This window comes from Diorhabda sublineata, chromosome 3, assembly GCF_026230105.1.
Source record: "Diorhabda sublineata isolate icDioSubl1.1 chromosome 3, icDioSubl1.1, whole genome shotgun sequence".
In the NCBI taxonomy this organism is placed as follows: Eukaryota; Metazoa; Arthropoda; class Insecta; order Coleoptera; family Chrysomelidae; genus Diorhabda; species Diorhabda sublineata.
In genome coordinates, this window is record NC_079476.1 from 29486643 (window position 1) to 29505500 (window position 18858).

An 18858-nucleotide genomic window follows, 5' to 3' on the forward strand; every position below is an offset into this window, starting at 1 on the left:
TGTATAGTTAATAAACTATATTAGATTCGAATATCGATTACAATATATATATATATATATATATATATATATATATATATATATATATATATATATATATATATATATATATATATATGGGTGTCATACTCATAGACAGATGTGGGACGAAACAACATCTATTTTCTTTTCCTAATTTGGTCTATCGGCTCGAAGCGTTGCTACTTCGATCTTTATGAGCACTCGTGTGTTTCTAAGAGGTTATTTTTTCATAGCGTGTTATTTAAAATGAAGAACATACAATAAGACTTTAAGATAGAAATATTCTTAACGAAAGTGATCTGATTCTAATTTTTCGCGATTTATAGCTCATTGTTAGGCGATTTATTACCAAAAGCAGAATCGTCAACCGATTGCGTATTAGAGCCCTGCTAAATCTGGACCTTTCATCGGTGTCTTTCTCATAATCCGAGAAATTTTTAACAATTTTGAAAGCTAGTCATAACGAAGTTGAGAAGACAAATTAAATATTCTTGTCTGTTTAGAAATGATAAAATTGAACAATAACGATTAGTCACCCTTCTGACACCCCTTAACTCCGCTCTACTACCACTACACAAAAAAATACATCCCGTAGCAAGTCATAAGTATGATTTTAGCGCATCCTCTATTTTATACTACCTACCCTGTTCACTAGAGAACAGTGGTAGTACGATGTAGGTATTTAATATACAGCCTCATAAACGAAATGAAAAGGTAACTACTTCGGTAAATTAGCCAGTCAAAATACTCATTACCCGATAATTCGCGGGAACTTAAAGATTATTGAAAAATAAATACGCTCACAATCGTGGAAATTATAAAAATATTGCCTCCACACTATAATGGTCAAAGATAGATTTTAGAGGACGCTAAAATCGTACTTATGAGCTCTTATGGTATTTGTATTCCTAGAATCTGGTGGAAGCCTTTTCATTAAAATTCTTTGATCTGGTTTTCTCCACTTTTGAGGACCGTTCAGCCTTAAGAAAGGAAAAGTACGTATATTTTCCTGTAATTTCATAATCTGTCACCGTATTGTCATCTGTATTTTTACAAAATACGAATTCTAGAAGAATCAGTCAATTTTGAATAGATTTGAATAGTGTTTAGTAATTTATTGAAGATGTGTTAAAAATAGACATGCACTCATGTCAATTAAACATCAATTTATATTCGATTATCAACGATAAATTTCTTCAAAACAATTGCGATGATCTTCAATTTGCAATGAAGAACTTGCATATTTCTAACAATATATATTAATTGGTAACTTTAAAAGAAATTTTCCTGGATATGACGGTCCTGATTCAAATTTGATGGATGCTTCAAATCAATATTTCATTTCATTGAGAAAAAAAATCTATTTGTAAGGATCTTCAAGGAAGAAAATATCATCGTATGCAATGAAGGAAGATATAAAATTTATTTTTCTACGTTCATGCAATAAACACAACTCCATCAGAAGTTAGTGAAATAGCAAATACATCTTCATTAAACTTATTACCTAGTAAATCAAGAAAACTACATGAAATTCGTTATAATCGTTTTAAAGATTGGTGCTTCGATAAAAAATTTGTAAATCTTACAGAAAATATGCTTCTTGCATAATTTTCAAAAACATCGAAACATATAAAACCCTCATCACATTGGTCTGACTGAGTAATCAATGGTGAGCGCTTGCGTTTCTACAAAAGAAGATATTAATATTAAGAATTTAAAAAAACTCTGCAGGATTTCGGTCAAAAAAGTCAAAAGTATCTAACAGGGGACATATTTATCAATTTCTAAAAGAAGCTCCGAATTCCCAGTACATGATGAAAGCAGTAAGTTCGGTAATTTTTGCACATTTGCAAAAATCCCGTAAGAAATTGCAAAAGTTCTGAATTTGAAGAATCCTGAGCTATACACAGGTCACAGCTTCAGGAGATCATCTGCAAGACTTCTTGCAGATACTGGAGCAAGTATACTAGAGCTCAAACGACATGGCGGTTGGAAATCGTCGACAATTGTGGAAGTATACGTAGGGCAATCACTTGCAAACAAACTCAATGCTGCAAAACAAATATTCCAAGCTGAAGAAAATGTACAGACACCAAGCACTAGTACGTTTAGAGAATTCACAAATAAATAAGTAGTATTAAGAAACAATTCACTAAGAAATATTAATGTTAAAAATTGCAAAAATTGTACATTTACTTTTAATATTAATAGTACAAATAATGTTCAAGTTCAATTATTCCTAATTAAAGTTTCCTGATTATATCAATGTTAACCGATAATGTTAAATAATTATTAAATATTTTGTTCTTAAATATCGCCTAAAGTCGTGCCAAAAAGTAAGTGTTTCTTGCACTCGACTTGTTGTCATATTCGGCCTGACGGCCTGGCTACTCAAATTCACGTCACGTGCAATAAACACTTACTTTTTGAACTTATTGCATAAATAACTATTGTTAAGAGCTCCAAGAAGTTAGCAATAATAACAAAACTATACCCTAAATGAGTCAGTTTCTTAAACAACATAGAAAATTATGTAAAAGTTCATATTATTTATGAATTATCTTCTTGCTTACCCATAAAATTGGAACCACGCTCTCGTTTAATGGATAATCCCGTCAGACGCCATTTATGATAGAATTATGCTGCTACAAAACTTACCCAGAGTTTTTGCCACATAATGTAATAGAGTCATATATTTTTTATTGGAAATGAACGTAGAAAAAACTGATATAAATATGAGAATTGTAGGTGCATAGACATGTTAGTTAAACTATTTTCAAAAGTGCAGGAGAGAATTGGGATAAATATGAGTACATTAATGAACATCGATGGATGAATTAAGAGCTGTCGTATTCCGGGCGTATAGTTAAAGTTTTCCCAATTTCTCAGTTAATAAGGAACTATTAATTATTATATTATTGTCAAATTAAATTAAGTATTGATTGATTAAGTATAAATGATCCCATATATATATGTATCGATAGCTTCGATATCTTTTAAGCTATATGACAATAAGATCATTTAAATTCTTTCGAATAAACTACTGAACACTCTCTTCGGCAAAATCATTTCAGTTACAATTTTATTTTCAAGAATTTTGAATAAAAATCTATCTCTACAACCATAAAATAACCTTAACAATGAATTCATTCCAGACTGTAATCCTTGTAGAGAGAAAAATACGATTACATTAGAAAATGATAAATTTCACACGTTCCGTAGACTTAAAACTCCACAATTTCACTCGTATGTGAAAATATTGCAGCACGTATGTGGAAAATATATAAACATTTAAAGATACATTGATGATGTTTCTTAAAATTTCTTAATACCAATACCCAGAACAAATTTTCATTCCATCTAAATTAACTGATGCCACAAAGGCCACTGAGTACTTTATGTTGAGCTACCAGAAAATTGTAAATGACAACACGATATTCAATTAATTTTTGTTCTACAAATTGACATAAATTATCATTTAAATGGATTAAACTATAAAATGACTTGAACGAGAAGAATATGAAATTTACCAATAGGAATCCATTTTAAGCTGAATTTGTCTAAACTGGGTATTGATTTTGGTATGTAGAGCTGTTACTGTCACGTCAGGTTTCCGCGCATAGCTGTTTCATATACATATAAGGAAAAGTAATATCTACTAGAATTATTTGAAATTGAATATTGTTGAAGATAAATGGTGTGTGTAGTAAAAATAGCGTAATCAACTCGATACAAAGAAACTTTTACAATCACACTACTTTTACAATATTAATAACCGTGTGAAAATTATCACTTTCTTCTGCCATTATGTAACATACTATTGTATAATTTATTAAAGTGGTTGTAATGTATTGTGCCAATCATTAGTCATATATTGCTTGATTGCATCATTATTTGTATATAAATATTAATTAGTGATACTAATTAAAAAGGTATTTTCCCGTTTCTATATAATATATTCCATATTACTCATAATAGTGCGGAATCTTGAAGTAGAAGCTAACAAAACTTTTTTTTTGAAGCTGGTGGATTCCACTAGATGTATGTATGGATAATTTTATGAAGCAATTTCCTATTACTATGAGGTAAAATGTAATAAAATCAGTATAATATAGTGTTTCAAATAAATAGTTCAGTTTCATGGAATGAAATGATTTTACTGGTGATTATAAATTGACTATTATGTTATTGAAAACTAGGTGCCGCTAACAAAGCTTCGAGGTTTTATCATCATTACAGATTTCTTAAGCGTGTAGTCCCAACCTTTCCACCGGAACCAAACAATTCCTGAAATAATAAATATTTTTTTAGCTGGTTCTAATCTTAGTTCAATTGAATTGGTTAAACATAATAACAATGCTGATACAGATGGGGTCGTTTTCACTATTGTAACATAAATAAATGTAACTACGTTTATACACAATAAAATATCACGATTTCCAATTAAATCATTCTCAATCCCACCAACTTGCAGCATTCTCACAATCGTACTATTTAGCGCACTAAAGACTATCAATTCCATCTACTTTCCTTTTAATCTCATTGCAATATGATTCATTGATCCAATTCCAGTCCATACATGAATCTTAACAACTTATCACAAAAAATAACAGTTACTATAGCTTGGTTACCTTCTCACATTGGCAAACAAAAAAATAAGGCCGCAGAATTAGAAAACATTCTTATTTCCTTACTCTACATACAACGTAGGACACCACTGTCAAACAAGTAATTTCGGAAGCTTCTTAAAACAAGACTTAACTCCAATCGACCACTCAAGACTAACTTATGGTTATCTAATATCTTGTACTTCCAAATACATTTGTACAAACTGTTTTATAATTTAACTAACAAGCACACTCTGATTGTCTTAAATATGCTGCCGAAAAACATCAGCTTAAGCCTTCTAAAAAACAACAGCTTAATCCTTATAAAAGATAACAGCTTGATCTTCCTAAACGACGCCGAACAAATCACCTTCCTACTTCATTTTCTCAAACATTTGCAGCTTTACCATAAACTATAACTTAATTGTATACTCATAATGTGTTAAATATGTGTACAAGCGGCGAGATGAAACAGAAATATAAAACACTGACTCATTATTTCTGTTTCGTATTCTATTTTTTTTAATTGTGAAGCGGTGTTGATTAGAGGTCAGGTTATAGTGAAAATCAGTACATTCTGTCGAGAATCTATAGCGATTTACAAATTTTTTTCCACTAAATGTAAATGGAAATCTTTAGAGACTAAATAAGTTGTCCAAATATTAAATATTGTTCATAACGTATTATAAACCACTAAACAACATATGGATTAAAGATCTACAAGAGTTGCCACGTAAGTTTAGAGATAAGGCAACAAAGATGTGATCTAACATTGCCATACTTAAGTTTGACATTTTTAATGTTAAACGTGCTCGGAACGTGTGCTATTTGGGTTGTTCATAGATATTTGAAACATTCATCTTGTTAAAAAAATAGAATTAAATCGCCAAAATTCTTCGCTGGTGTTTTCCAATCGTGGTCACAATTCGCTACAGAATAAATTTCGTGAAGGTCGTCCAAAATTGGCTGTTGTGCCAGAAAACATCAATGCTGTGGGTAAACTGATATTGCAGAGATCGACATGTCACATACTGGAAGATTGAGGCATACTTTGGCATTACTTCCATTTGCATATATTTAATATTACATGAAAATGTGACTGTCAAAAATATTTATTCGCGTTGGATACCGCATAATTTGACAATAGCTCAAAAAAGCTCATGTCGATTGGTGCTAAGAAATGCCAAAAAATTTCGATCGCAGTCCTTCCAAAAAACAGAATATTTTTAATTTTCATATCTCATTTATTCTTATAGGCTTATTAGTGACAGAAAACGAGTGACATCTATAAAGGATATGAAATGGAATTAGATGGAGAAATGAGAAGAAGTTTTCTTAACAGCTGGAATGGTTTTTATTTACAGATTCAAGCAAGTCAAAAATTAGTGCCAATGGTTCTTTGAAGTAGAAGGAGAAATGAAAATCGTCTTTCACGTATGTCCATCAAAACAGTTTCCATATGTCTTTCACTAACAAAAATGAGAGATTTTCATATAGGAAGTATCCTTTCCGTTTAATGCGGTCACGGTAACGTGCGCGACATCTTAATCGGCATCTTTCAATCTTAAAGGGAACATTGCAATGCTGATCGATTTATTCGAATCCCAAATATAATGCTATTTTGGTTGATTACAACGAATATGAATGGCAGTGTGCAAAAAGAATTTTTTTTACGTAATGGAGTATTTTATTACATAAATATGGAGAGTATTGTTGCCATCGAACTACCGTTTCACAATAACGGTGCTATTATTTATTTTTTCCAAAATTTTCATGGAGATTGTAATTTGACATTATAAAAGTTATTTATAAAATATTATAAAGGTGATCGAATTGAAGTGGCTTCAGTATTTCTGGATGTCTACAACAGAAATGATTATTGAGAAATGAATCAAATTTTAATTGATTTAATTGGGAAACAAAGCTACAGTTTATCAAGATAAACGCGTTTTTGGACTAGGATTGATTTTCTAGAACGTCTGATTTATCTCAGTATTATCAAACTTTGAAAAATGATGTTCAGCAAAGTTAACGTCCACAATATTGTTTTTGCATAACGATGCCTGAGCTCGCACGGCAAATCACTCGTTCACTCGTTAGTTCATTCAAATGGTAGATTTTCTTCATTTGTCCCATAGTCCTGATTTGCACTTTATTTTTTCCACTTGTTTGAATTGCTGGATAATAACACAGCAATTTGGCGTCGACGAGACGTGGGTGTATGTTACTGAGCAGCTGAAATCTCTAGGTAATATGAATAAGGAATTTCAAATCTTGCCCAATACCATGGTTAGTCCCTCAAATTGTTTGGCTCGGTCAGATGTTGGTAATATTTTCTTCTTGTATGTCACCTCTTTTTGTTTCTAGAACGTTTTTACTTTGATATTAGCACTAATATATAGAAAGCTTAAGGAAAAAAAGTAAATGAAAATGCAAGTCAACTAAATTCATCGTAGATTATAGCTTCCTATTATCCTATTACCTTGTCTTGCTGTCAAATCTTGAGGATCATTCAAATATAGACCGTTCAATCCTCGCCCGCAGGATTTCCACCACCATCCACCTTTTAACATAGAAGCGCAATTCAGACTTGATCGGTCGTTGTCCCTGAATGAAAAAATAAAAAAAATTAGATGGAAATGTAAAAGCAATAAATATATCAATCAAAACATATGACAGAAAAAACGTTTATCCATAATTTTGATTTAATATGCATCAAAATAAAAAAAAAGAGTCTCCTCTTTAGCAAGTCATTTTGTTATTTAGAAGGTGAGAATAAGAAGCACGTAACCAAAGATTTATTTGTTATATGGTTCAGTATACAGTAAGATTTCTATACATCTCTTAGAAGTAACTGAATGATCCCTCAAATTTGTAATTGTGTATTATTAATGTTATTACCAAACATTAGTGTTGAGACTTCGCTTTATTAACCGTGAATTTTTGAGTCTGATTTAAAATGTGACAATATTTTATGTTCTGAATTTGAATGTAATGAATGCCATTGTTAGTTTGAATTACACAACTAAATAGAGTATATTTTTCAAAAGCCAGCGTACAAGGTGCTATCAAGAAATATCGTGTTGAACACTCTGTTTACATTACCCCTACACTAACACTCACAATTACACAAAGCAAAGAAGATCCTTGCTAAGGAGGTTCTCCCGCTGGAATTAATTTTCTCGGGAGAAGGTTTATTAGTGAGAAAATTTAGTATAAAACAGGTATGTCAAGTTAATCTGCTCTTGTTTACCTTTAGTCTCTAACTTAGTTATCGAAACGCGCGTCAGACAGTGTAATTGTGAGTGTTGAGGTAGTGTAAACAAAGTGTTCAGTATGAATATCACCAACGGTTCCAGAAATTCCAACTTAAGAAGTACCATGAACTAAGTTTTAAATCAATTATTCAGGCTTCAGATATTTCAACTACTTTCTCTAATACCTTCTAGATAAAGCGCTCAGTTTCTTTTAGTTCGAAGTGGTAAATATTCGTTTTAGTGGTTTGGTGTTTGAAATGTGAATGTATTTAAATCAATATGAAATATTTGGTACAGTACTCTACAGAACGAAATAATTAGTCTAGAGCTGAAATAATGCACTAGTCACTACAAAATTATAACTATGTATAGGGTGATTCATTATATTTTGTCGTCCCATTTATGGTTGTTAGTATTGAAGATAGAAAAATGTTTTTTAACGATATTTTTATAATTTTCATCAAATTTTTCGAAAACTTTGACAAAACCTGACAAATATCAAACTTTGACACCAACTTTATTAAATGAAACACCTTGTATCGTTCTATTTTGTTATGTAGCATTTTCTTTCTCATTTTAAAAACACATCAATACAATATTCAAAGTGGCCAGGGAAAACCTGGAAAACGAAAAACAGTCAGGGAATTTTAAAATGATCTGGGACTAAATAGGTTATATGTAAAATTTCACCCATCTATCAAAAGTGTCAAATCACACCGTCCCCGAACACGTATGCATCGAAAAGCCTGCAAATCGTCATATATAAACGAAATTTTTGACTAATGACGTATATACGAGTTATTGGATGCGAGACACATCTCACTTTACCTGTAAAAGCTTGTCATTTTTTCAAATATATGGAACTTTTTTTATCCTAACCGAAAGTAGACACATTCGCAATCCGTTCAGCAAAGTTTTGCCATAGGCTGACGAAGGTTCATATTTACCTATAACCTATGTATGGGGCGTTTAAAGTTGGCATCCATTTCTCTTATTTATCAAAAAATCCGAAAAAAAGGAAAAATAGGGAGATAAAAAATTCAGGTAATTTTGGGTAGATTTGTGCACTCACGTTGGTGCCTTTTATTATTTCCTTAAAAAAACATCAGACAATAACTGAGCAAATTTTATTTTGAAACTTTTCTCTATTTTTAAGATCAAAGTCAAGTGCGAAAGATCGTCTCATCTCATCTCGTCAGAGACTTTATGAAAAAAGAAGCATAAGAAGGAATAAGTATTCACAATAGTATCATTTCATTTCAGAAATCAATCCAATTCAGTATTGAAATGTATAGGATTGAAATAAATAACTAACCAAATTCAAAATAATGGTTTGCGGATAATATTTTCTTATCAATTTATAATTATAATGATTCAATTATTTAAACAGCAATGACGGTATGTACACCCTTGCAATAGTGTTCGGCCTTGCTCCAAACAGACAACAAGTGAACGCCACGCATCATCCGCGCTTGTCGTGGCCCATTTACTTAATAATCGGATTTACCTTCATGTGTTTAGATTTCGATTTGTCAATCTGCTATTGCAGACACTTTACTGAGATCGTGTTTGCAGTGTCTGTTGTGAAATTCTCGTTTGCATCTTAAACTATAAATTAACTTTTGGTTTTTTTTTGAGTTGAAGAAGCCCATAAATGTCGAAATTAGTCCATGGTTGTTAAGGATGTCCTCCGACCTCAAAAATAAATGAATATGTACAAAAAGTGGGCAACTTCTTCATTCGCGCAGACGATTGACTATTCTAGGGCAGATCTTAGTGTTTTGCATGTATGAAAAATTTAAAAACGGTTTTTTTCTTCAGGATAACAGGACTTATTTCGGAATACGTCATTACGGGCCTAGGTAAAATTTACGACGATAGTATAAACCTGCAATAATAATGGCATTTAAAAAAAGGATATTGCTTCTTGTATTTTAGGAATAAAGGCTCGATAGCTTATGACAATTTTGAAGTAGAGTAGCCAACATTTTTCCAGATTTTTTTATGGGATTAGAATTGTTAGAAAAATTGGGTGAATTGGCTTTTGTCAGTATTTCAAGGCTTGTTTTCAATATTTTTAGTAATTATCAAAACAGTAATATAGAGAAGGCTGTAATATCATGAAGAGAGAACTCTTTATTAGATTAGATTAGAAAAACTAGGGTTTAAGGTCGTGAATTTATTTCGCTAACACTATGACCTATTGATCTATTGTGGACTTCGGACTATTTACCAGTCAGGCAGCAACGACCTGTCTGGGAGCTATGCGGCTTACGTTTTCTGGCCTTGAAAAGCTTCAATGTAGGTACCGTAGTTTTTGTTTATGGATTGCCTACCACTCACAAAGTAGGTGTTCGACGGTTCCCTTTGGTTCTTTGGCGACAAGAGCTGCCGTGAGCTTCTCTGATGTCCTTCAGGTGGTAGTTCGTCTTTGTTCAATGAAAGGGCCTTTTCAGAACAGTTCGTGGAATGGGAAAGAAATATTTTCGATTGTGTCAGACCTGGGGTCTTATTACTGATTTCTTCTGGTTTTTCCACTTGATGGCTTTTTGGGAAAATCGGCTTGTTCATTATCGTGTAGTCCGGTGTGGCCAGCTACTCGGTAACTTTATTGTTCGCTTCCATTGAGTTTAAAGATTCCATACAGTTCGATACCAACTTTGACCGAATTTTATAAGAGTCCAGTGCTTGCAGGGCTGCTCTGCTATCTGATAGGATGAAAATCTTTGCAATGCGGTAGTTACTTTGAGCGCAGCGAGCTGCGCATTTGAGGATATTATATGTTTCCGCCTGGAAAAATGGAAGTTTCTGAGTCTATTGGGAGATCGAGCTTGGTTCCTGGACCATATATTTCTGCCCTAAATGTCCATTTTCCGATTATATATGTAGAATACTAATGAGCCTCGGGAAATCCATTGCTGTCGATTTGTTATTATAATAACTCTTTATACTGTTTATTTCCATTGTCCAAGATAGTAATCGATATATTTTGGTTATAAAACAGTAAAATATGCTAAAGAATTTTTAATAATTATTCTGAAAAATAAATGTAGATAAAACATGAGGACTTTTAGTTCTTACCTGTTATAAGTAGAAAATGGGCTATTATTACTTCCGTACCATGGATCATTTAGAGAATCGCCTGCATTTCCTTCATAGCCGTCTATTTCCAGTTTATAATATTCAGCTTCTGAATATATTTTAAAGTGTGAATATTGAGCATATCTGAAAATACAAAAAATTATTTTCGATATATTCATTATACAATTACTGTACAGAAAATATCAGCATAACAACCACTCTTAACAAAGAAAGTAGGAAGGTTACATGTCAGAAATAATAAAGTAATTTAATATTAACGCTTATTACAGATTAATGCGCTAACATGAAAATAACGTTTCAATTTGATAGAGCTTCCTTCCATATTTATGGAGCAATAATATGATTTTTAGGTGAGAAATATCAAGGTGGATAGATTGCACAACATATTGCTGCATAATGCTGGTCTATTTCTAGTTTAATTTGAAAATTTTTCCTCATTTTTCAAGCTCAATCGCCTTCATCAACCCTTTATTACGAAAGTAAACTACATACACAACATTACAACTATTGTTTGCGTCGGTGAAACTTCGTGAATCGAACAGGGCTCTTCAGGCAGGTAGAAATATCATTAAATGGTATGTATATTTCATCACCTGTTAATGTACTAGAAAGAATAGGATGTGTTCTTCACTATTTACATTAAGTGTATGTAGCAACCACGGAACAATAAGTTTTTTCACATGATATGTAAATATACTGTTCCAGATCTAACATCAAGAGCTTCTCCAATGGCGCGATAGATGCTTCTTGGCTTTTCTTCCATGATACTTTTCACTATGAATACGTCACCTATCATCACTAATATACCAGTCCACAAACGCTAATATTATGTTTCCAAATTTACAGGGCTCTTGTACAACCAGCGGAGGCAGATTTTTATGTTGCTCTGGCATTATTCTCTCCATTGGAATACCAACAAGCATGATAGGGAATATAGTATGATATCGTAATGGTAGGAGAAGGTACTAAAAATTCTTTTAGGTCTGCTTGTAGTGAACCCATATCATATTGAGAGAGTCTGGAAAGGAAATGAAAAATGTAAAAGATCAACTATACAGATAATTCTTTATATGAGGAAAGCAACGAAGTAGTTTATGAAAAAGTGGAGGTCGCGTTTTATGAACAAAATATAGTTAGTTGAGGAGATAAAACGAATTGAAATATTGGTAAGCTACGTGTTAAAACGTCTTGTAGTAGTATGAAAAGAAAAAAAAATAGAGAACAAGAGAGGCTATGTTAAACTGGTGAAAAGAAAGTACTCATTACTATTATATTCCATGGATTTGCTTTTTATTGATATTATTATTCTATTAATACATTATTGATGGTTGTATTATCATTTCGTCTACTTTCCTATTGCTTAAATTGAGTTTCACATCAATATTTTATGTAATAAATAGTTATTTCGTTATTAATTCTATGATTACGTATAGTTTATTTTGGCGTTTATCGTATGAATTTTATGCACTACAAATATGTATTTTTGAAATAGTCAATTGTTGAAAATAAATTACAATATTTGTGAATATATTATCAACTTTCTAAATTGTTATTTTCAATATCAATTAATCAATACCTACTTACAGACATTTAGTTATTTCATTTGGTATTTTCTGCTACATAGGTATTTATCTGGTTGAACATATGAAGTAAATAATACAGCTTACCATAGTCGCTATTGATATATTTTTAAGAGGTATTAAATTGTAATGGTCTCAATTCGCAGAACATACTTCAATCTATAAAATAATTGATAGACTTTACTCACAGAAACAATCAAGATGGAAAATTAGGATTTACGATAAAGTTGTTCTTACCTATATTATAATGATCTCTTTTGCATTTGCATTTTATAGTATTTGTAGAAAAACTTGAGTTTACTGGGCTCATAAGTTCATTTGGTTTATTAGCGTGTACTTTACTGTTTCGTTTAGTAACGTTTTGGTTCTTGTTATTTATATTTTGAATGGAAAGAAATGGCAAATTGTCATTGCCCTCCGGTTAAGAGAAATAAGGTTCTTTATAAAAAAGAAGAAATTTTCAAATAGGTCTAATACTTATAAAGACATTAATCCAAGAAAAAATCCGAATATGTGAAATTTGAAGTGAAGCTTTTGAGTGAGACATATTCCTTCTGAGGAACCTCAGATAGTGGGGTGCATAAAATATTTAAAGGAATGAGAGACAACGGATAACTTAGTTTCCCAAAAGAGAACCGATTTTTTTTTAAGTAAGGAGAATCACACACAATTTTCTTTAAGAATGGAATACCAGCATTTAACAAAATCCTATGAGAAGTTAAAGAGATTGGCTGAATACCAAAAGGACCTTGTACTGTTTGGCGAAGAAATTAAATTATAAGAGGAAAATAATTATCCTTGAGAAGCAGATATTGTACCTTTTTTAGATTTGAATCCGAAAAAAGTTTCTTAGAAGGATAAATTCTTTGCAAAAGATCATTTCTGGAACTAAACTTAACTATGTTTAAGATTGTCGAGTACTGAGGTTTTGTAATGGCTCAGAAATAGTTGGAAAAGGTTGTCGAATGCTAACGTTTTGTAGTGGCTTAGAAACAGTTGAAAGGTTGGTCCTAATCTGCGGAATTGTGATTTATTACTCCATTTCTGAATGAACTATTGAACGCCGCAACATATATAGCACGATGAAACTTCCCAGTTTCAAAGCCGTTCTTTTCAAATCCATCTCCACATCATTCAGTTATCTGGACTTTGGTTTTACTCTCTCATCTTGTGTTCACTGTAATATCATTCTTATCCCAGCTTCTGATACAACTCTCCATATATGTCCCAGCGATCTGAAACTTGCTTTTTTTATATTGTTACTGTTTGATGCTGGTATCTTCTCTTCTACTTCTTTTGTTCTATCCCCATAATCTTACAATTTTTACTTTGTCTCTTCTTTCTTTTTTCCTGTGGCTACAAAATACTCAGTTAATATTATTTAAAGGTTACGTTAGGTGTGAAGACGTAGAAAGCCAGGTATGGCATGTCTCATCACATCTCGATCGCTTTTGGATGCGCAGATTTTCTTTGATTAAGTTTATTCACTGTAAACGTCATTTAACATTTCCACATCATCCGAAGATTGCATCCATTTTGCAAATAGGGAAACTTAGAGGATGACCAAATATATTTAGTGGCGAAAAAGTTTCTATAATCAGTTAAAAGACCCATTTTCCGTCAAATTTCGCGCATTTTTTAGTAGAGTATAGATACAAGGAGTCCAAAAGATAAAGGATTCTTCACAAAATAATAACCATAATCATAGATGTATCTTTGCCACGGGCTGCGCAATTACTCAGGAGGTACGGATACTCATTATTATTCCGTAAATACAGACTGGCTAGCCTGGCTCGTCTATGTAAAAATGAATAAAATTTGCTGTACTATTATTATTATTAGTATTAAATCTCTCTTCTCACCGCTTATATATTTAAACGAGTACTTCTTGAAAAGTGGCGAAATATCTGTCCTCTTAATTGATGCCGTTGTTTCAACATTACGTTCGGATTCTTTGTATCTAGACTTCATGGGTAAGATAGGCAGAAGTCATATTATATAAGCCTTTGCTTGTCACATGCCAGTTGTTTCTTTCAAGCTCCGTAAAGTCCGTATTGCGATAAGACTGGTCAGGAATGTGATAGCTATACGAAATAAGTCTTTTAGATTATTTTTGATATTTTTTTTGAAGTTCATAATAAAAAATGATACTCCACTGGTTGTAACATTATATTTCAATACTAAAAGGTTGATGATCATTTGAATACCAAATTAGCATTTCGTACGACGATATTTATCTCACGTGAGACATTTTGGCACTTGAAATGTACACGCTATTATAATTTTGAAATGTTTATGAACATGTAATGCATTAGTGGGATAATCGTTGTGCATTATGTTATTAAAAAATCAACTATCCAAATATCAATCAATATAGATTTGATGATTTGCAATTTTAAACGATGCGTTTATAAATTTGGTTAAATTCTTGTATAGAGGTTATTAGGTCGGTTTTGAACGATCTCAAGGGTTATCATTGAAATTAATGTGATGTTTATTAATTAATACTAAAAGCTTTTTATTCAAAGTTAACAGTAATTTGAAAATATTCATAATTGAATAATTACTGAAAAAGAGTAGCTCATGGCATATTATGCCAACAAAAATAATGAACGGCATTGACCAAACTTTTTAAAATACGATGGTACTACGGTAGTTACTTAAGTCCTTCATATAAATTCTCTATATTTTACTTTGCAGTGGATATCGTAATGAAATTACATTATCCAATATACTCAAGTGCGTGTCAATTTCATTACATAGAATTATATATATTATCCAATATTCGCTATAAAGACGGAAGTTTCAGATAATAAAATTCATGATATAGTTGTTTTGGTTTTCAGTTGTTTTTATTAATTTGATAAATAATAGAGAAAGTTACAATTTAATATTTTAATCCATAGCCACGACTATAATGTTTTTCTCAATTGATTCAATATAGAAACTTACTTATATATATTTTAATAAAAGTAATCATAAAGTAGCTCTACCTTCAGACGAACGTCGTTAAAATTATCGGATAGCGAAAATGCTTTTCGATGTTTATTTGATTGGGAATGTAATCCTCAATAGATATTTCAGGAAATGTTGAGAATTTCCCTGATCCGTTATGTTTTAGTAAGAGAATATTGGTTCCGTTACCAGTGTGTGCAGATAAAATTCTCCTTTCGCATGTCAACTACTTGAACTGTACCCTTCAAGTTAATGTTGAAAGTGTCATTTTACTATTTTTGAGTCTAAATAGTTATTATAGACATGTCATATTTATCTTAATATATATAAAACGTTGACCACGCAATTTAGCAGCAACAAGCACTGTATGGCGAATGACCAATCAGTCCGATGTTTTGACAATTCAAAAACATTTTTGTTTGAAGTGATGTGTGAGAACTCGCATTCTCGTGGTGGAGAATGATTCGTCTTATGCGATTGGTTTCCCTTATTTTTCCGAACACTTATGGCAAACAAATGCTGGTGTACCAATCAGACTTGATAGTTCTAGGTTGCTCTAATGAAACGGTGGTGACATGTCCAATTATTACAAAAGAACTCGCATCGAAATAGTTCAGGGGCGAACAACTTTTGTGGGATTGGGCCCGTCTTGAATGACCTATAGGCTTTGACGCCAAAATATTTATGTGGGAATAGCTCGGCACTGCTGTACTGACATCAATTCATTTTTCACAGGGACAATCCTGGGTCAGTACTGAATTGATGGAGTTTCGAAGCTAGCTACTCATCCAGTGTAATTAGCACTTGAAGACGAAGGTGAACATAAACCAGGGACCGAATACTGTTGGTGGTGCGTCATTGCTTTCCGACAGGTCACATGCCGATTTTTGATGATCGCTAGGCTCAGGTTTGAACCCGAGCCGACAAAGTACCATTTCATTTAACTACAACGATCAATCAACACCTTGTACTCGTATAAATGTATAATGAATGAAAACTGAATTCCTTTAAATAACGAAAATGTGGACGGACGTGTCTTTATTTTTATTGTGACACAATGTATATAACTTGAAGTGTACATCTAATATGTTAGTTATCAGCATTTTTCAGAGAGTTAAAAACTTTTTAATTTTGATTAGAGAAGCTAAAAATACAGCATCATCTATCAGCTGTTCTTAGACCTGCAGAAACTTTAAGCAAGATAGTGTACTAAATGAGTTTAGTTTTTTTTTTTAATTTTCGTTTTATAATAAATTAATTACGTACCTCTTGTTACCTTCGAAATCTTCAAGTTCAACTCTAAGAGAATATTCTTCGTTATTGGTCAGCATGTATATATTTTCATTGCCCAACCAGAATTCCTTCGACGGATCACCGAACCCATTTTTATAATCATTCCAATCCCTGTTGAAGTTTTCCCTCGGATAACCGAAATCATCTCTTCGTTGAATTACCTATAAAACGTAAGAGCAATTTTGAGGTGGATTTTAGAATAAGCTAATCATAATTTATCAAACAATAAAGTTTACGTTGAGTTTTTTCTGTCGACATTCGTAGTGAGATTTAACAATGACAATGACACGAACTGAAATCTCCTAGCATATACTGGTTTTTAGGAAAAAAACGTCAATTTCTTCATTTAATCAATTAATAATAAAATTATTATGTGTTTATATTTATATTTATAACGTAAAATCTAGCATTAGAGAGATACATTTCAAATAATTGTAGGAGTATTGCTCTTAAACGCCGGCAACACAATATACGTTTTCTTCACATTCTTTCACATAAAATATCGTATGTAGACGTAAAATGAAATAAGAGGTATAAAATTAGCTATCAAAAACGACATGTCAATGAATATATGGAATCCTGGAAATTGCAGTATGTTATTCTATACCTGAAAAATAGTATTTCTCTTTGTGCTCTCTGCCTTATTCGAGTGAGCGTAGGATGTTCAAGAAAATTTAATTCAAAGTTTTTATATTAACCTTTATATTTACCTGATCTATTATGTCATTGTCTAGCTCATACATATATACAATAAATAAAGTTAGTTATGAGGTTAAGAACAAAAGTTATAATATAGAGTGTCTCAAAATATATTTTAAACAAAACTACATCCTAAAAAAGCTAGTAATCAAAATAACGAGTGATAAAATAGAGTATCACTTTCTTAGCATGAAAATAAATACGGTTTGTACATATTGCACTCGATTTCTCAATTCAACTTCGAGAGTAGAAACAAGTAAAAAAAATATAAAGTTCCTCCTTAGCATAGCTTTTCTGCAAAAGTATCTTTAAATGTTCTTCAAACCTTAAGCCTGCATCAAAAATTAGTTCTAAGTTTTTATCAAATTTAAATACCAACTTTTCACTGCTCAACTTAAGTTTTAAGTTTTGTTGCAAATTTATTCTACATCTCTAAAAACAAAACAAGAAAAATTTCAGTCTTTCAGCTCTGAATTATGATTCGTACAATATTCAAGAATAGACCTCGATTCAAAGGTGTTCTTGCTTTTGGATCTGCAGGATCAAAGTAGTGTAGGACGTGAGTGTCTTCAGCAAATGATTGAATGTGAAAATGAGAGACAGTGTCACATATATCACAAATACATAAGAGAAATATAAGTGTGGCTACTATTGAGCACTGGGGTACTACCAGATAATATTTCGACAGCCTCAGTTGAGGTCTGTTCCATGCAAACTCTCTACTGGGCTTATGCGATATTTTTGGATGAAAATCGAGCAATAATCGATATATAAAACACCACAGCAGGCCTTATAGGCCCATGGCTTGAAGTATACTCTACTGCTTTTCTCCAACTTCTTTTGTTCACGGCTGCGTTGCGCCAGTTTGCTGTCCTTAACTTCTGTAAGTCTTCCTTACATACATCTACCCATTTTCTAAGTGGACACCCTTTGCGCCTTGTCCACTTGTTAAAGCTGTTTCCTACCATTATCGCTTTATTCCTTATTATTTATACTATATAGCCGATCTCTGCCTGACCATATAACCTTTTAATATATGCATTCGCTTTTCTCCTTTCATCGTAATCCCCAAAAAATGTTTCTTAACACTTCTCTTTCCTATACATCTATCCTGTTTTCCTATTTCTTATTCATGACTCAGTATTGACTACCATATAACACCATATAACTGTCCTCTAAATTCTTAGCTTCGTTACCCTCGAGATATCTTTGCACCTTAATAGGTTTTCTAGATCTCCAAATGTTTCATTACCTCTCGTCAGTCTTTTGTCAAATTCTTTAATTTCGTTCCCGACACTCCCAAGTATTCAAACTCTTGTAGTCTATCGAACTGGAACTCCTTGT

The 18858-nt window shown here is 32.1% G+C and overlaps 1 protein-coding gene across 1 annotated transcript in view; it reads right to left on the reverse strand.

The window, feature by feature from the left end:
• Window positions 1-4216: 4216 nt before the first annotated feature.
• The window catches only part of LOC130441452 (angiopoietin-2), a 188472-nt gene continuing 173830 nt past the window's right edge, over window positions 4217-18858 (reverse strand). The window contains exons 4-7 of the mRNA XM_056775150.1: window positions 16789-16976; window positions 10967-11110; window positions 7111-7235; window positions 4217-4308 (exon numbers count right to left, since the gene is read on the reverse strand). Coding sequence (XP_056631128.1) covers window positions 4217-4308; window positions 7111-7235; window positions 10967-11110; window positions 16789-16976 — 549 coding nt within the window. The remainder of the gene's footprint in view (window positions 4309-7110; window positions 7236-10966; window positions 11111-16788; window positions 16977-18858) is intronic.